This window comes from Ornithodoros turicata, chromosome 6, assembly GCF_037126465.1.
Source record: "Ornithodoros turicata isolate Travis chromosome 6, ASM3712646v1, whole genome shotgun sequence".
Classification (NCBI taxonomy): Eukaryota; Metazoa; Arthropoda; class Arachnida; order Ixodida; family Argasidae; genus Ornithodoros; species Ornithodoros turicata.
In genome coordinates this window covers 69,521,906-69,542,389 of record NC_088206.1, presented here as the reverse complement: position 1 = coordinate 69,542,389, position 20,484 = coordinate 69,521,906, and the positions used below count along the sequence as shown (strand labels likewise).

Sequence of the window (20,484 nt, the reverse complement as noted above, 5' to 3'; positions counted from 1 at the left end):
GGGACGATCCACTATCCCCTTGAAGGGAGGGTCGGTACGCACAACGGATGCGTTCGCCGCACCGCACCGTTTATCAGACGCATCCGCTGTGCGTACCAACCCTCCCTTCAACGGGATAGTGGATCATCCCAATCTCGTTTCCAGCTGTCTATCAGCGCCCGATGACACGCGCTCCTCTGTTCGAAGCAAGTCTGCGCGCCACTGTAGTAAGGGTGGTAACGGTCTTGGAACGAACATATCGCAAAAAAAAAAAAAAAAAAAACTCAACGGAAACGTAAGGCACAGAAGAAACAACAACAACTTTATTTTAAGATGATGAATGGGGAGTTTCACCGCCAGGGGGCGATACTCTATCCCATTGCTGGTGGTGATGTGGGGGAATGAAATAATGAGCCCCTTCGCAATAAGGATCGATGTCCTATCGTGTCCGAAAAGGTCAAAAAGAGCTCGGAGGGCAGAGCGTTGGTGGACTGGATGTGGCCAGGGACCAAGCAATTTTGAGAGGAAGAGAGAGAGAGAGAGAGATAGAGAGAGAGAGAGGGAGGGAGGGAGGGAGGGGGGCGCAGAAGTGGACCTCAGAAGTGGAGACGCACGAAAGAAACTTCCATATGAGTCTCAATGAAAGTTTCCCCCAAAAACTTCTTCGGCGTTCCGCTTTCGTTGGGGCGTTGTGCAACCGGTATCTTCCGAGTTTTAACGGCTTAATCGTGACACACTCTCGCTCATTAATAATCAACGGACAAAACTCGCTGTTGTCGATAAACCTTTGTTTAATATACATGTGCTTGAGAAGAGCATCACAGGACTGAAACATTGTAGAAAAAACCATGTACAGAGGCAATAAGATAGAACTGCTACCGTTTCTACTCGACTGCTTTCAAAGTTTGATCACGTCTTAAACTCTCGCTCACTCCAGGGGAAAGAGCCACGTACGAATGGCATGAGAAAGTCCACGCGCGCTTAAAGCTACAACTTAGAAACACCTCACAGAACCAAGCGGTGATACAATAACGAGGGAAGACGCTATATCTAGCAAGCAATCTGGTTCCTAGATACGCAAATGTGGATAAAACTGCAATAAAGGGGGGCGAGATATTTACATCCGGTAAAAATGGAAGAAAAAAAAGCGTAATTCGTAGGCATTAAAAGTGGCATTTCATAAAATATCAACACTTCGTCTGATATGTGCGTTCTTCTAACGTGCAGCCATTCTAGCAGTGCCATTTATTTATTTATTTTTTGTCGTGGTGACGTTTGTGGTCGAAAGTGAGCGAATAGACGACATGCCAGTTCGAACACGAAACCGAAACCGAATGACGTCTGTAAACTTACATCAATCGCAACGGAACACTGTGTGAACAGCCTTCTCAATAATTGGAATTACGCATAAAAACAACTTCACGCTCACAAGCCTGAGGAGGAACCAATTATTACCACCACGGATTACGAAGCAGACTACAGCATTCCAATCAGCATAGCAGTTTCCGAAGCAGACGACACAATTACCACTGCATCCGAGTCCCCAAGCGGACGACAGAGATGCAGACGACAGAAATGGCCGCCTGCTTAATCGTTGTCGTCTGCATTTCCGTTTTCGCAGCAGCGACGAAGAAAATGCCCGCCTGCTTCATGGTTATCAGCTGTAAACAAAAATCATCCGTTTGAGACGTCCAAAACTTGGTGTAAGGTTGGTGTTTCAAAACGCGGTTCGAATATTCGTCCACTTTCGAAAGCGTGCGAAACCGTCTCGCTGTTCATAACAACGATTCTCAATGACAGTTTCGCATTCACTCGGTACGTTCCAGTTATGACTTTTCGTTGCTTGAAAAACCTCTTCGCTGTGCCTCGCATCCTTCACAGTTATACTACATAGGACTAGTAACTAGCATGACAGAAAACCACGCTTTCATCATCATCAGTGAGAAAAACTCAGATACCGCTCACGAAAATATGCCCCCGCCCCCGAAAGTTCTCACGGAACATCCCGAAGAACATTTTTTTTTTTTTTTTACACAATGCGGCATAAAAAGAGCTTGTCCGCCATAATAGTGTCACGGATATGTATACACGTTCCGCGTAGGAGCTTGTCTTTTCTTTTTTCTTCTTCTTCTTCTTCTTACACATATATAAATATATCTGTGCACGTGAGATCTCCTGGGAAACAGTGTCCAGCAGTTGGCGCACAGTAAAGTATAGCTGAAATGCAAAGAAGTTGAACTCAAGCTGGAATAAGATCCCGTGCGTGGGACAAGTGTGGCTGGAGCAGACCTCGAATTAAAGGAGAAAAGTAAACGACTTCCTCGTCCAAGATATGTCCTTCTGAATAAGGGCCGTGTCGGATATCCTGAGAAATGTGACACGCTAAAAATGCAGATAGGGTGGACGACCAGCGTCCCTTGGGTCTAACCACGCGTCACAAAGCATTGGGAGTCTACATATATATATATGTTCCGGGAATATAGGCCTAAAGGAGAACAAAACGCGTATTCGAAAATATCAAAACAACCGGGGTTCGAGATTTGATATGTTTCCATCCATCAACACTCCCTTTCCCTCCCTCTTTCCCTCACAGTGTCCATCTTTGGGCCTGCATACGAACACTCAATGATACGTAGGAAACTATTTCAGACAGAAAAGATCACGTGACACCGGAGACCTACCAAAGAGAAAGACATCATTACTCCTCCAGTAGCTACTGGTCAGCTTCACCACGATCGACACTGTCAGCTACGTTACAGCGCTGGTGACGTCACCCCCCACCCCCACCCCGTGAAATAGCGAACGTCACGCACGTAGATCTTTGTTCCAAAAAGCGTCACCAGGTGCGTTTGCGTGAACGCCACTCCGAAATGTGCCCTGCACTGCGAGGAGGTGAAACATCGACGATTGGTGGTGGCGACGCTAACGTCGTTCGTGACGTCACACCGGATAAAACTCTGACGTCAAACTTGGCGGAACATCCTCAGCTTTGAAACCGAAACCATAAGCGTAGCCTACTTAGTCCACGCTGCACACTGTGCTAGTCCAGCAGCGTCACCTGGTGGAACGTAGACTTCAGCACGCGCGACGTCACACCTTTGACGTCACTAGGAACGCTCGAGACCTGCTTCGAAAGTCATCCTTCTGGTGAATATCGTCTGTCCCGCAATCAGAAGAGTCGTCTGCTTTGACTACACTACAGGCGGTGGCAGCGCGCCGTCTGGTGGGCGATGCACTTCTGCGACGACCTCTTCGCCATCGTCCGATGTATCCGAAGACGGAGGAGGGTCGAGAGCAGTATGGATCGTTAATTGGACGTTTCGGTTCACGCAGAAAGCCGGGTAGAACGGCCCTAGCGCGTGACCCAACGACATTGGCGGGCCCTGGCGCTCGTCGTTGACGTAGAAAGTGAGATGTCTGTGGTCCAGGTCCAGCAACACGCCCAGGACAGAGCCACGTTCAATGCCGCCCTCCGTGCGGTTTTCGTGTCGGTCCGCGTGCAGGAACCAGGACCGCTGATGGTCGATGTACATGCTCCAGCCTTTGTCATCCTTGCCTGAATGTAAAAAGAATAGTTTTCTACACTTTGTCCCTGGTGAGTGCACTCCTGGTTGTGTGCAGAGCCAGAAAGGGTAGAAGGACTCCAAAACGTTGCAGGAACTTTTCGTGCAATAAGCAAGCTGGAAATCTTTGCAAAAGACGTGCAGGAAGTCCATTAGAGCCTACGATGGCATTACGGGGATTTCCCAGTAATCAGCTCGGCCATAAGCATTCCAATTATTAGCTTGCAAGCCCACCTATGAGGTGCAAGCCTCGACAGTGCAAGGAATAGTTGTGCAGTTGTAGCGTTTGCAGCGACGTGCAATAGGGAAAGTTGCCATACCAGTACCATACCACAGCAGGTAAGCAGCCATAAGCAGGTGGCCAAGCCAATCCGCAACCATGCAGGAAGTGAAAGAGCGGGGGAATAGACAATTGAAGGACCATACCTAACATAAGCCCCTTGGCGACATCGTAGCAAGCAACGCCCAGTACCACGTCGGCGTTGCTGTCGTACCGGTCAACGGACGCTTCCCAATAATGGATGCCGCGGGAGAAGCCCAATGTTGCCAGCGCTACTCTGTGTTCGTAGCTGTCGCAGTGGACCGTCTGGTTTTCGTTTGACAGAACCACGTCAGGATGGCGAGAAGCTGGGTCCAGGGCAAACCACGCTACTGCAAGCGAAGATAAACATGGATAAATGTACAGTGGAGAGTGAACTTATCTAGAACAGTTAGGTTTTAGTAAAAAAAGGAAAGGTCCCTATCCGGAGATGTGCTAACGAAATGTAGTCGGGCTCTCTCTCTCTCTCTCTTACGGTGGTGTGTGCTATTCGCGACGTATAAATATGACAGCAAGGAGCGCCACGTTGCGGGCGAAACAAACACGTACCAAAGCATCCACCCACACCACACACTCTTCTCTCTATAAGATCCGCCAACGATCACGTGACCTTTCGGCGGCACCATCCTTTGAAGTCACTCGTTCGACCAGACGTCCACCTGGCTCATCCAATCGGCGGCAACCTTTTCGATTTCTGGGTGCCGCTCAACCAATCAGGCCAAATCCGCCGAAAGAGCTAATGGCTTCGGGCAAGCAAACACCCAGAGAACGCTGATGGCGAAATCGCGTCGCGCGTCAACCCTAGGGAAAAGGGAAAACCCTTTTTCGTCCCGTTCTTCCCTCTCTTTCTTTCTTTCTTTTTTTTTTTTTGTTTAGCTTGATCTTTATCCCCGTCTCCAGGATCACATCGGCGTCGACAAAGCAAGCTCAATTCCAGCAGTAATTTCACGATCACCTCGAGGGCATAGTAGACATCAAAGGAATGCGGGATACATTACAAACGCGGGAAAACGAGGGGGTCTACGGAAGTGTTTGGGCGGTTTCCCATTTACGAGATAACTTCACTTTGTATCAGTCAGTTGCACGCAAAACGAGGCGCCGAAAGTTGGGATTAAAAGCCCTGTGCCTTTTGTAGTGTAGCGATATCTATACAGCTACCGTCCCCAACAACACCGAATATCCTCTGGATGTACGGATAGTGTCCAAACCGATTCGTACGTCCGATGGGTTATTCCGAGGATGTCCATCGGACGTGCGAATTCGTTAGGACATTATTCGTACATCCAGAGGATATTCGGTGCTGTTGGGGGGTTAGACAGCTGCCGTAACACGTGGGCGCATGCAGGGGCCAGCGGGTCTGCGTCCCAGACTGCGTCCACCAGGTCCCCCAAGGTCGCCATTTTCCCATGTATTTGTTCCTATCCCGATGCGTGCAATGCCGGAGGCCGCCCTTAGATACCCCATTGTTACCAGACGTTGGCTTGCGTTTGATTGTAGCGCGCTAAAGATCCAGTTGAAGCACAATCCAAGCCAGGCCAAGTCACCGAAGGAGAAATGGACGACTGCGCCTGCGGCGCCTGGTGTACGACAGGTACGCTATGTGATGCACGCAGCCGTCCACTAGATCCTTCCGATCGCTCAACACGTTCAAAAACGGGACCAAAAAGTGAAACACGACCCAGAAAGTTGTTATACGCGTTGTATTTGGACATATAAAGACTAGATTCATTCGCAGAAGCAACAAAAACATTTTGCCGCTAAACTTAGCGCGCTGAAGTGATCCGGAACGGTAACAGTGGGGTATCTAGTGGCGGCCTTCTTCGTTGCACGCTTTTCCGAGGTGAGTTTGGGGGACCTGGCGTCCACAGAGTGGGTTGAGACAGATACCGCCTCACGACGGCTGTTTGGCATACTCGGCTGGACGGTTATCGTACCGATACTGCGCGTGCGCTGCGATCTATAGTCTTGAACCCCGAGGCCGAAGCCTCCGTGGTCCTCGCGTGTTACAGGTATAGGCCCGACAGCGGCTGTGCGTAGATATACATGACGTAGAATCTCTTAAGATTGGTAAGGTGCATTGGGACTAGGACAACGTCTGCACAGGACAATATAGGGCAATGACTGCAGAACGACAACGGGTCTAGTGTGTGTGTGTGTGTGTGTGTGTGTGTGTGCGCGCGCGCGCGCACCTCAATGTTCTTTGAGTCTCAGCAAAAAACGAAAATCTGAGCATGCCCTTCCTAACGCATGTCTATCCCGAAAGACAACGCATCTACGTCACCAAGTCGCTGGAGTCCTCCGCTGGGTTCGAAACGACAGCCTTGGGACCAGTACGTGGACACGCTACTAAAATGCTGACCTACCCAGGACGTCGGGGCTACTTTGCGCAAATGTTGACCTGCATTTTTGTGGGGTTTAGCGTAAGCGAGGCGTATAGCAATTTTCACCGCTCGATTGGTGATGAAGGTGTAAATTCGCCTATAAAGACCTAGCAACTTCACTCCAAAGTAACTCTTTGTGCCGTGGAAAGAAGTCACCTACCTTCCGCTGTCTGTAGGCTGATGACTTCGCTGTAAGGTCCCTCTCCTGTGCTGTTGAAGGCCTTCACCCTCGCCCTGTAGCTGCTGTTGAAGTGGAGGCCGTCCACGGTGCAGATGGTCTCTTTCCCGCAATAAACCTCCTACGGTAAAAAAGAAAGCAGCGACAAAGGTTTTACGACTGAGCATTTTCGTTAAAAGTATGAGTAAGACAGTTCAACTGGCTGAACGTTTCGCTACTTTGTTGGCACCCAAGGCCCGCTAGCAGTGAGAATGCGCCCTTTCTGCCCATACCACACTGTAAACTGAGAAACACCCTTATGGGTGTAAGTGGCTTGTCCTATAAGTGACACCTCTTTTTACACCATATGGTCTGGAACACACTTTTTAGAGGGTGCATTCTGTGTGAAACACCCTTTGAAAGGGTGCTTTTCCTTGAAAATGCCTTCTTTTGCACCCTTTTACTAGGGTGTAAAATTGTTAAACACCCTCCTAAAAGCGTGTATAGAGGGTGCAAAAGACGGCATTTTCAAGGAAAAGCACCCTTTCAAAGGGTGTTTCACACAGAATGCACCCTCTAAAAAGTGTGTTCCAGACCATATGGTGTAAAAAGAGGTGTCACTTATAGGACAAGACACTTACACCCATAAGGGTGTTTTTCAGTTTACAGTGCACGCGTGTTTGTTATTCGTCTTATGTTGGTATATGCGTCTCTTGTTGGTAATTCTGCAATTCATAATCGATCACCAAGCGCAAGGAGGATTATTTTCTTAATAATGAGGAGTGTTATCATATGATATCGTCTGTGGGTGAGCTGTTGCCGCTCAGTCGTCCTTCCATGGGTGCTTGGATATGGAGGACTTTGGCAGCTCGATAAGCTGGATTGGCTTGGATTGGATTGGCTTAAACGTAATATGAAGATCGTGGTTCCACAAGTGCGGAAGTGGCAAGTCCAGGGCCCGGTTGCAGGAACGTTCAGGCAATTCCTCAGTGCTGCCCTCGGTAGCTTCAGTATAGTCCTTTCTGCACACGGTACTGTCCTCGACGACTCCCTCTCTTAGAGCACTGGCAAAGCTACTGAGGGCAGCACTGAGGAATGACCTGAACGTTAGTGCAAGCGGGCCCAGCTCTCTTGTAGCAGTAAAGGGTGGTTAATAGCACTTACCACCAGAAGTTAGTTGGGTTAATCGTGGTGTGATGAAGGAACAAAAGATAAACCAGTCAAAAATAGTAGTTCACTGGTGCGCAAGATTTCCCACGGATCCGCAGTTTTGTACTGACACCACGCGCCACCTTTTGTCCACTTCGTTTCCCCGGAAAATATTTTACCACACGGCGCTGTATACCCGGACGCATGATTTTGGGACGCCACGGCCTTAGTACCCAACAAGCCTATCCAACGCGGGGTACGCTAAATAAGCCTCCTGTATTTCGGCCTGTCAGAACGGTTCCCAAAGCATTTGCTGCCGCGATGCACTTAAGCTTGTCTGGCGAACAACCTACACATTCCTAGCTGCAGCTAGAAAACACACATTTGAATCTCATTATTCTAATTACAGCTTTTGAGAAGGAGAAAGAAGGAAAAAAAAGAGTCCACCGTTTCTGCACCAACGCCTCCCTTATGTTCTCCTTTCGTTCCCCGGACCAAATTCAATTTAGAGTCCCGTCCCAAAACGCCGCTGGACCGCGCAGCATACATTCTTACTGCGCATGCGTGGCGTTAGCAGACGATACCAAAACTAAAGCCCGGCCCGCATATTAGATTACAACACGTGAAAAGGAGCCACGGGGACACGTACTAGAAAAGAGAAAGGGACGGAGGGAAAGGGAAAAGAGTCTGGGAACAATGTCGGGAAGTTTCGTTTTTCTTTCCTTTTTCATGTCGTCTGCTTAGGTTTTAAATTATCCTTTCCCGCGTCTTCCTTTTTTTTTTCGTGATTTATATTATAATTCCGAAGTATAGATACACTGTACACGCATGACTACCTCTTTGCGATGCAGGTCGCCTGTCTCTGCTCGGATTGGGGAAGTACTGGGTGGGGGTTCCGGGGGGAAAGAGAGAAAGTTCAGATGAGTCATGGCTGTACGTGGAGCATACGGGATCTTATGGATGAAAAGGGGAATGTCGGAGAGTGACGGTAACGTGACAAGACGCGCCTCTCTACGGCTGGATAAGGGGGAGTTATAGCGTGTGCCGTAGAGAAAGTCTTCGAAGTCTATTGCTTCTGGAAGAGCCTTGTAAGGAAGAGTGCAGTAGGGATGCTATTGAGATTGTCATGTCTTTTCGACTTTATGCAGTGCGTCGGTTCTTGACTACCGTATCTGATGCATGAAGAGGTTCTTTTGTTCGCTGTCAGACGTGATCCCGTACTGGTGCGCTCGTTCTTTAATGTGCTTCGTCAACTACGTTCATGCGGAAGTTTGAGTGGAACGCTGTCTCGATCAGAGCCGTTGTTGATCCAGCTCAATAAATTTTGGTTGTTCAATAGATGAGATTTGTTCTTCACGGATACATATAAATCGTTCATTCTGTCCTTTTAAAAGGAACGCATTGGGCGACGTCACGGACTTTTAGAGAGTTAAGTAAGCTAGTAAGCTAGGCGGATGGTGTTTCTGAGTACCCAGACACTCAACACTCAAAAAGATGAAGAAGTACCCGGACGTCGTCATACCAGCACTGGACAGCTGTTTCGGCCTTATTAGGCCATCGTCAACAGGGCGAAGGTATAGGCAACGATATGAGGTTATTTCGGCAATCACAGGATGGGCCAGGGTATACGGACCTTTCGAAAGTTAGGATCTAACACGAGGCCTACTGATTCAAGGTGTACGGGTTCAAATCCATCCTTGACCAGCAGCGAGTTGATGGCACGGCACAAGGTCCGGGGCATTTTAACGCTACCGCAATGCTGCCAGTAACGTCGCAGGTGCTTTCGGGTTTCTACACTATGTAAGTCGAACTCTTTTAAAAATTAGTTCTTCGCCGAACTAGCATTAAAAGAGACGCAACAGCACAACTGCACTTGTAAGAGAAATAAACAGCTCAAAACTCACGCTCCATTCGTTCGTATGAATAGAGCAGGATCAACACGTGGAACCCCCCAACCTCTCCCTCCATTCATCTGTCACTGTTGCCAGACTGCGAGAAAAAGTTTCTCTCTGGTCCAACGCAAATGCACCTCCCAGTCTGCGCGGCACCTGCTCAAGTTGACTGAGTCACCAACAGTTCTATCCTCCCCTCTCTTACTGGCGGCAAGAACCGAAATAAAAAGAAAGAGACAGAAGAACAACAGAACAGGTTCGAGATACAACATAAAAATAAAAGAAACCGCCGATTCACACCGATTTTTCCCACGGCTGCACGTGTCGAAAACTGGGGTTATCCGAGCGGGAGACCAGAAAATAGAAATAAAAAAGAAATCAAACTAAGAACAATAAAAGTCAGAACAAGCACACACAAAAAAAAGAAGAGGAAATTAAACGAAAAAGATTCCAAACCGTTCAATAGATAAATCGGCCCACTATCCATCACACTCTCTAACCCAGATTAAAACTGTCAAGTCGACCCTTCACAATATACGCCCAAACACTATACACGCGCTACACTCTGGCACCCACACTTCACGGCTCAGTGGCGCCCCGTATCTTCGCAGCAGACTAGAACGACCCCCTACGAATGCTAACCGAAACAAACGCCAAAAGTCATTAACAGAGGGCGCAAACGCATATCGGGTCCCGAGAATATATTATCCTCGTCATGCCGCTAGCGGACGTGCCATCAAGCGAATCTAGGTGACTAACTCTGGCGAAACGGCTAGCAGGTCGGCTGGCCACACTGAGGGTGCCTTCTGCGTGACGTCATGTGGAATTCGTTGGGGACGCATTCCTGTGGGGAATTCCACGCATGACGTCATCGAGAGAGGGTGTCTCACAAGGTGGGCAGAAAGAGGGGGGGAGGGGCTGTGTTGTGAAAAGTTTAGGATACGGTTAATTTGATGGGAGGGATGGGTTTAGCAGAGGGATGACGAGGGTTGCCAGATGGGTTCCGATGTAGTGAGGCGTGTTTGGAAAGTGCAAGTTACGTTATTGGGGAGTCGCTTTTATTGCTGTCCGCTGGGAGGGATGGAGGTAGATACTATCACGCTAATTCGGACTGGCTTAATTAAAAATAACGTTAAGATACAACGGCAGGTTAAACATTACCCTATTGTCTATAATGTGGAGCTAGATGCTGAGATAGTAGCACTTCACAGCTCTGGTACGCCTCCTTCTTTTTTCAAGCGATAGCCTTATAGTGTAGGTCCGTCCATTGCTTTATAGGGCCACGTGACACCACCATGTGACGAATGCCTGACGTAATGAGATGCTTCTCTATTCATAGTTATGTATGTTTGCCAGCATTGATTATTAAGAGCTGTCGTATTATCGAACACTGAGATACAGTGTTCAGAATTCCGAGCGCAAAACATACTATTCTTCATCCTTTAAGAACTTAAGACAAACCACCTTCCCTATTCGTCGTTGTGAAAACGTCGAAATCTCGCCCAAGAAGCCCAGTAATTAAAATCCTCTCTTCTTTCATTTCCATATCGTGGAAATCATCCGCGATTTTGAAGGCTCCCTTCTCTTTGAAGGGTGGCGCGCAGCCGAACGACCCTGCAGTGCAGACACTTCCCGCGTGGAGGCGCTCATTTAAATTTTAATGAAGACGGAAGCGGGAGCAGACGAGCGACTCGGATTTAATTAAGTTCCGCCGCACGAATTTTGACAAGTGCATATGTATATAGGTATGTACGCCATGTTCGAAATGCGGTCGGAGCAGTATATCTTCGATTAGCAGATTGTACGGTCGGCCTCGTCGTCTACCGCGTTATGTCAGTTTCGTAATTACAAAAATGTGATTAGTTTCGGTTTCGTTTTCGCGCGTCTCATTACAAGGAAGAAATGGTTAATATAGTTAATTAACGCTGACACTTCAACAGACTAACAGTTGAAAAATTAATCCACGGTTATCACATAGTTCTATCGCAGCGCAAAATCACAAATTATCACATCATCGTCATCGTGCCATCTTGACATTTTGGCTCCCTTTCGAGCACGTTCCAAGAGGAATGAGGTATACTGGAGAGAGTGATAAATTAATTTATTTGCCGTGCTATTCACTTCACGACATTTCGCCACCGCGCAACGTATCAGCAATGCAACACTTCATAGCACAGGGCTGCAAACAAGGTGGACATCCACCTCCATATTGACACACTTTCTCGAATGACTTTGCGTTGGAATCATCCGTCCGGCCTCCAAATTACTTCCCACGCAACAATCTTGTTCGCCTCGAGACCACCCAGTGGTAGCACAGACATACATTTAACATTACGCCGACCTTCAACCGGTCACAACGACAGCAACGCCCGTCTCAGGTCACTTTCCGCCTTCACCTTTCACTGCGTACGGCATCTTCTCCCATTAAAGGACGCCGTCACCACCGATAGATGTCGCGCATGGTGCCGGTCTGAAACCTGCGTCGTATTTTCACAGTGGCCTAATTAACGCCTAGCGAGAGTCATAGGCTAAATTGAAAAGCCCTGTAGCGACGCGAAGGACTGTTCTCGTAATGCGACTAACAACTGACGCCCTCTCGTGGGATGCGAAAAACAAAAGGGAGAGTTGCATGTCTAACGACGATTGCAGCGCGGAAACCGCGTTAAATACAGTGTTAATGGGCAGACCCTTTTAGAGTCGTCTCCGTTGGAAAGCAGACGTGTTTGGCAGGGAAAAATGGCGTCAGTGACACAGCTCGGCGCTGATTGGTGGTGGCAGAGGAGTTGATGCGTTTCGCAGCGCGAGCGTGTGTCGGTGGATCTCTGCTAGGTTTCGAGATGACAGTACATTGTTGAAGCGTTTTGGAAGTTAGATGTTGAGGCGTGTTGGCTGTGATTAATGACTGCATGCGGTGTATGTGGTGAACGATTTGTGAAAGCGGAGTTTGAAGCGTGCCACTTGAAGCGCATACGAGGGAGATTTTTTTGTTGTTGGTTAGCGAGTTAGCTGTTCGGATTCGTTGCAGACGTCTTGGTTTTGCAGAAGTTACTGCGATACGTGGAGACACTCTACCTGTTTTAAGGCACTGTAAAGGGGTGGAGTTGCAATATCAGAAAATTGATCCTTTTGATAGCCTGAGCCCTCAGTATATCCGCACGTCCAAATTTTCGTCCCGATTGCGCTCATAGTTTTTTTTTTTTAGAAAATTAAAAATGAAAATTACGGGCAACACTGTGCCGAAGTAGCCACCAACAGCGCATTGTTCGTCAAGTACGGCGGGAAAAAAATTACGCAGCACGCTCATAACGCTGTGTCTAAAACAAAAGAAGTCGGCTACGTAGCCGTCAGGAGCAGCTAGTCAGTCGGGGAACATAGGTCACTGTTGCTCGACAAATTGGTGATTATTTCCCACCAGAACGTCGCCCCAAGCCATGTTTATCGCAATTTTTTTGAGCGAATTAAAACCGTGACATGACCTCGAAAGGTATATATACTCAGTTGGATTTTTTTTAATTCCGTGTTGGCGCCGCGAAGCAACGGTGGCTATGAGCGGCGTACAGATGTGGACAGATGGAGAGAGGACAGCAGGAAGGAATGGGGGACAGGAGGGCTAGTATGCGTCCTGGGCCGACTTCAAGGGGAACTGGGCCGACCTTCGTCTGGAAAGTATTCGGGAAAACCCAGGGAAAACCTCAGACAGCACAGCCGGTGGTAGGATTCGAACCCACTACCTCCCAGTCTTCATCACGACCTTGGTTACCACCAACGAGAGGGACGCCTTAATCCCGCTAGGCCACGCCGCTGGTACTCACTTGGAGCCCATCAGGTTGTCAACACTGTACGCAATGCCCTAAGCACATTGCACGCGCTAGCTATACGGTTAGTTGCATTCGCTCGCATTGAAGGGCATTGCCTGGACCTCCGTACATCGCGCCCTACGCAACGCCACCAGCCTCACCCCCAGTTCAACGCGTCCGCCTCACCGCTACTTCACCCCCGTCATCACACCGCGCAACCATCGCGCATGCGCCACTATCCTTTCCCGCGCGCACACACAACTCACGTGACTCACATCTTCCCTAATCCCGATCCCTCATAGATGCAGTAAAGCAGCCGAAACGGGATCGCCTCCTGCATAGGATACGTAACAACCATTACCTTAAGTCTGGCCACAATGTGCGCGTATCCTCGCACGGGGCAAGAGGGAAAGTCAGATATCGCTATACTCACTAGTGGCGCCCCCTGTGCGTGCCTTCTCTTCCGGTGCTATAACAGGACCGTAGGGAAGATGGGGGGGAGTGGTCTTAATTTGCTTTACGGCGTCGGCGGTATATATCTTTCGGTTCGATACCTCCGGCATTAGAACAGTCGATGCCCGGAACATGTCTAATGGGGGCTCGCTTTACGATCGTGACGTCATACACAACAAGGACCAATCGAACATCACGATGGGTCGTTTGTGAGACATTATTCCTAGAGGCATAGGAAAAAAAGGTACGTCTGACGATTGCCGCAATACAGATAAATTAAGAAGCGGGGTATGTTGCTCGATCCGATGTGAGCATATCACGATTATCGTGATATATTGATCGACACCAGACACGCTTATGATCGTAAGCGATGCCACGCAGCTGTCGGTTCGTGAATTAATTGTCCTTACCTGAAGAATCTTTGACGCGCACTGAAACCTCAGTGGGGGTCTTCGCGGAGGAAGACACATCCGATCAACTTACGACTGCTAGAGTTTTCAGCTGGGTTCGAACACGTAACCTTGCGTTGATTAAGCGCTACCAAATGATCCCCCGCAACCGGTCCAACAAGTGGGTAACTTTTGGACTAAGCTGATAAAAGTAAACGTTTCCGCACCATGCATTCAAAGGGGCATTACCAGGACAAAATGGCGGCTTCCTCGCACTGACACTAATCGAAGCCTATATGTAAACCTCTAGCAAGCTATTAGTACTTTTACAGCCCCACACACCAGTGCAAGTAGCATCTACTGAACATGGTGCACCGTTACAACTGCTGCTGCGCACTGGCCAGTCTCTATTGCGTAATAACCCCAAATGACGGCTACACAGAAACCGAAACTAATAAAACATCCAATCATCACCGGCAGAAAGAGACCAATGTGTGATGCGTACAAAAACAAAAGAGAGAGGGAAAGAAAATATGCTCGAGCTTCCTGCTCACGCTACAACTGCTGCCAGACATTCCTGCTTCCTTCGTAACTCTTTTACGACACTTTCCTTGCGCGCTAAAAACATAGTTCCCGCTTCCCCGATCAACCAAGCTTTCGATCGTTCCAACAACAACAACAATAATAATAATCGTAAAACAATAAAAACACACACACACGCGAAAAAACAAAATATCCAGAACGGGAGTTGCAGTATCAGGGAGTTATTATTATGACGAGAACTTGTTATACAACTTTCCGCAAATACGAAAACGTCGCCTGGTAACGCGAACACCGCGCGATAAAACGCCGGCTGTAAACGTTACACCTATCCCTGCGTGCTGTGGAACACATGAAACGATTGAGGACTATTTCTTCGCGCGTTTCCTCTTTTTTTCTTTTTTTTCGTATCGCTCGTTTTCTCGAGACATTTTCTGCTTGTAAGGCCGTACGTACTCAAACTAAAAGCTCATTTCCCGACCTCCTTCGGCGGGTGTATTAAAAGAGAGAAAGGGGGAAAATTGAGTTCTGCTCCCCGATCCCATTTTGCCGCGCGTCTGTGTCGAATGGGTGAAGAAATGTCGTTGCCCGCTTCTCAAGCACGTATTGTTGCGGTATAGGAGGTCTCCCCGAGAGTCGTAGAATTGACGAAGACCGTTTTCGTTGGAGCGAAGCGAAATAAATTGCCAAAGAACGGGGATTATTTATACGGAGTCGTTCCATTCTATACCTCCTTTCCCATACACGCTCCTCTCCTTTTTCCTAAACTTGGTTCAATGTCATGTTAGACCACAGGTTCATGATGCATGTATATGAAGAAAAGATTCAGAAAAAGAAACAATGTTGTTGTGATGGCTTTCGTTACTTCTTACGTACCTGACCGATGACGTCACGGCATGGTACAAGCTGCCTAGACACCTCGACATGCGAATTTTAAAAGCAACTGAGTCCATTAAAGTCCATCAAAAACGAGCTCAAAACGTACCGGCTACGGTACACTCTTCGTACAGATTCAACACAATCCCTTTTAATAAAGAATGAGCGATCATGCACTCTTAAATTTTATACGACTTCTTCGGTGTAATTGGATGATACCCAAACTTATTACTTTTTTTTTTGTGCAAAACAACACCTTAAGATGGAAGTACACCCTCCAGGAGAGGTGCTAATTCAACACCATCTGGGGTGTAACAGAGTGATACCCTGATTCCATTTTCGGTGTAAATCGACACCCTTAAACAATGGCGTAACGTGTGTGTATCATGAAAATCACTATAGCCAAATTAAATGCATAACATGAAAATGTAACGCATTGTGGACAAATATTCTCCGAATATAGCAATTTCGAACGGGTGCCATATTGGATCAATATATGGTCTGATATACGGATAAAGATATACGCGCTTAAATGTAGTGATAAATTTGAAACACCAAAAACTCACTTAAAAAATACAAAACTTCTTAAAAGAAAACAGATACTATATGCATTGCTTGTCTTGCGAGCGTCTGCAAATGCGATAGCCCTGCTCGCCTTCCAGTCAAAACGAAGGGTGAGGTGACTAAGTTTAATTTGATTAGTATATAATACAAAGAACACTGAAGTGAGGAATTGCTTGGAGTATCAACTCAACGTCAAGATAACATCTGTGTTTCTTACTGGTTTTGGTATGAGGATAAATTAAGACTCCGCGTACACGACATTCCTATTCCACGGCGATGTTAAACATTTTGCTCACAGTTACACCCTTTTTACACCAGCAGCCACAGATATACACCCACAAAATCGGCCTCTGTAACTATTACACACATATAACACCCCCATACAAACTTTTTTGACCAGAAGGGTGTAACAGGGGTGTGCAAAACGATTTACACCCAAATTACACCCCATTTGCACCGAAAAGGGTGTTCGAAAAGGGTGTGCAACAAGACCACGCACGCGTCATCGAATGAATACATCGAGACTGAATATTTGGAATCAATCACAACGTACCAGCATCCCCTACAAACATGCAAGACTGACATATACGGGTATAATGGTATCACCGGCACATCAAATGCATAACCCAATACAACAAAAAACGATGTTAATATAAGAAAGAACAACAACAAAAAAAAAAGCAAAAGACAAGTGAAAAACGTTTATTTCTCTCATCTACGTCGTATCTCGTTTTCCTCCAACCCTATTCGTTTCTCGTCGTCTGCTTCATGGCTCAACCAACCAATCATTTTCCGAGGAGACAAACCTCAAAGTTGGCAGCGCACCGTCAATCACAAACACTCTTCCTCGTTCACCAACGTTTTGTCTCTTTACCTGCAATCCTGCGGCTCCCCGATACATGCTGTGCGCATACCGCGAACGTTCATATTTGACTCTTCCGTTTTGTTTCACGTTTTGGTTTCTGTTTTGTATCTTGTCGTCTGCTTGGAGCGAAACAGACGGCCAACAGACGACTTTCCTTCGACGTTATGACTAATGATGGTCTGCAGGGCGGACAGAGACGATACCGAAACACTGCTCGTATCCGCCGCGAAAAAAAAAGAAAAGAAAGAAAAGGAAACGCGGAAAAACCTTGCGAAAACAATGCGGAGGTTGAAAAATTGAGTTGGATACGATGGCCTACACAGGATCTGCCGCGAAGAGAAACAGGAGAGGAAAAACAAAATGGCGCGGGATGAAACATTGCGTCGTCTGCTGATAAAACATTAGCAGACGACAAAACACGTATGGGCTACTCGAACAAAATGGCGTCTGCTCAAACTTTTATTTCGCTATATTTCGTTCTCGAGCAACTGTTTTTTTTTTTTTAAGTTAATAATAAAGATATGATATAGAAGGGACGAAAAGTAGACAAGCTAACTGCAGTCTTAGAAAAAAAGGTTGGAGCAGTTACACTTTTTAGGAGGTAATAGTTGTCACATATATGTTGTGCCTAAAAGGTTGCAAAGTTGTACCTGCTTCTTACGAATGATAGGGTTACCGCTTCTTATTCGTTGATCGATGGGGGGGCGTACGCCTTTTTGTAGCAATTTGGATATATGATAATTGCTTTTTACCACCCTTTTACACCCTTTATAAGACGCTATGTTGACCTAGGTGGTAACTATAGAAACTATCACCTTTTCACACCATTTTTTCTTAGAGCGTGGTACAAGCTAAGGGTCCTGTCACGTTGTGCTGCTGCTCCTCAAACGCACGGAAATGCATCATTCGTCATAAATATCATGCCCGAATAATGTAATAAATAAAAGTATACTGAATTTTTTAAAACAAATTGTGAAGTGTTACCCATGATGCAAATGTTAAAAACGCTCTGGAACTAACAGAACAAAAGCACGGGCTCACGATGTAACAGACGCGCGTAATACTAAGAACAGCAAAAAAAAGCTATTACTTCTCAATATGGTTTAAGTGGTAAACGCTATCGCTGCTGCTAACAATAAAAAATAAATATAAAACACCACAATCGTTTCCCTTCACAGTTTGGTGGTGATGTTGGTGATGGAACTGTTTGCCGTACGCGCTGCAAAATGAACTTCACCGCATAGCACGCTCCTAGCCAACCATCGTCCTGAATGACATCGTTCTTGCCCCTGATTTGTTGAAAAAAAGGCGTACGTCTACCGTTTTCAACGAATCGGAGGCGAGAACGATGTCCTTCAGGATGGTGGTTGGCTAGGAGCGTGCTGTCCGGTGAAGTTCATTTTTAAGGCTGTATACAGTCGCCAACTCTCAGGCGGGCAACATCACGACTATCGCAGAGGGGAGGAGGGATCGTGCCTCCTGGGCGGACTTCACGGGGAACTGTGCCGGTATTTGTCTTAAAGCGTTAAATAAATAAAAAAATACAGGGAAAACACCCTTCACATAATGGGTGATGGTGGTGGTGGTGGTGGTGAAAGGGCATGCCGGGTCGCCTTCACATGTGTCACTGCATCGAGGCGACAGAGATACAGACGGTGCTGCCATCTACACTGTCACGTGGTCTCCCCTTGTGGGAGTGCAGACGCACATTGCAAGCTCGCGTTCACAGACCTAACCAAATATATAATAATAATAATAAGTTTATTTATCACTTCCGTGAATGGGGGCAGGGGACAAAAAGTCCAGAGGACTTGACTGTAGATGATAATGATGATGATTATTATTATGGTTCGAGTTCTTTTGGCGCATCGACAAAACGGTCGTAATGCGCCACGCAACAAACCAAAGGATGAGACACAGCAAGTCTCCCTCAATCTCAATTAGAAGTACATCAGCAAGAGCACAGGAACGGTGGGACAGGGTATCGAGTTACAACAATGAGCTGGTCGCGGTGTTACCCTCCTCCACCACCACCCTCCCCCAATCCCGTGAATGGCCGAGAGCCAAAGGATGTGCAGAACACGAGACGAACATGAGAAGCTGACGGGATGCACGGTCTTTTGTGTCGTATTTCTTCGCTTCTTCCTTTTAACGATTTCCCAATATCGCGGAAGCTCTCTTCCGTCTGCTGGTGAATTTGTCGCGTATTGGGGGGGCGCCACGGAAAGACGTCGTAACATGAAGGGTAAGAATATTTTGGAAGATAATAGCGCCGTTGGTAGGTGTTGCGAACACCTTTCAAAAATACACTTTTTTTCTTTTTTTTTTCTTTTTACAATGTCCGCAAATTTTGCATTGAGCAGTACAGTACTTTTGGAAATGAGAACAAAGCAGCGATAAGATAAAAAAGAAAAGAAAAAGCTTCTCGCGAATCGTAATAGTCTATTTGACATGCGTCGTTCCACCTCCCAAAAGTGATATTCAGGACCATTAGGACTACTAGACTAAGGACTACGACAAAAGACTAGCGAGATTACGCACGACTGGCGTGTGGATGCACTATCGGTGCGCTCAAATAGAATGTGCGACAAAATGTTCCGTTCGTTCGGCACGAGCGACGTCATAGGCAAGGCAAGATGTTGGTGATAACCAGAGTGCACGTGACCACCTGAGTCTCTTATGTCACGTCTTCATGCCCCGCGCCTCGGGAGTATTCTATCCGCTCACCACAGAATATTCCTTCTTCCGTTACCCGCCTGCTTGTCCCGTCAGCTATAGCAGCATCGTTCTGAGCGTCATTCACTTCACCCTTCCTAACAAATGTTCCATCGTTTTTTCCAGCGTCGTCCGGATAGTCATGGTATTTCCTCAGCGATATCTTCTGGGCACGTGCTTTACTCTTCGCTCTGCTTCGCCGTACATCTCATCCCATAGGGCCGCAAAGAAATCTAGTCGGTCAACTACATACGCCGTTGGACAAAGGAGAAGTAACGGGGCGCCAGGAAAAATACCGCAGCGCCACCACGCGCCACAGGGAGGCGTACGACTTTTTTGTGTCAATTGTATTCAAATTTGTGGTTGGCGCACAGCGTGCTATGCGGTGAAGTTCTGTTTTTAGAGTGTAGGGTTACATTCGAAGAGACAGGGAGGCGTACGCCTTTTTGTGTCAGTTGCACTCTCCTGTACTCTAAAAACAGAACTTCACCGCATAGCACGCTGTGCGCCAACCATGGCTACGAATGATAGGGTTATCGCCTCCGATTCGAAGGCGAGAGGAGGGCGTACGCCTTTTTGTGACAATTTTCATATACTATCCAAATTGCCACAAAAAGGCGTACGCCCCACTCTCTCTCTTTCGAGAAGCGATAATCATATCATTCGTGGCAACGGTTGGTGTACAGTGTGCTATGCGGTGAAGTTCTGTTTTCAGAGTACAGGAGAGTGCACTTTCTGCGGCAGCGTTGTGTCATGCTGCCAGTCTTAACAGCCAATAAGGAAGCAGAGTGAGTATGATAAACTACATTATCTGGCGCAAGGAGGAAGTGTCTCCATCCATCCTA

General features: G+C 47.3%; 1 protein-coding gene across 2 annotated transcripts in view; it reads right to left on the bottom strand.

Annotated features, from left to right (window-relative positions):
* Window positions 1–1,539: 1,539 nt before the first annotated feature.
* LOC135397217 (E3 ubiquitin-protein ligase TRIM9-like) overlaps window positions 1,540–20,484 on the bottom strand; it is a 149,627-nt gene continuing 130,682 nt past the window's right edge. For both annotated transcript variants that reach the window (XM_064628646.1, XM_064628647.1), the window contains 3 exons: window positions 6,403–6,541; window positions 3,969–4,193; window positions 1,540–3,535 (listed from right to left, as the gene is read on the bottom strand). In XM_064628646.1, coding sequence (XP_064484716.1) covers window positions 3,171–3,535; window positions 3,969–4,193; window positions 6,403–6,541 — 729 coding nt within the window. In that variant the 3' untranslated portion in view covers window positions 1,540–3,170. The remainder of the gene's footprint in view (window positions 3,536–3,968; window positions 4,194–6,402; window positions 6,542–20,484) is intronic.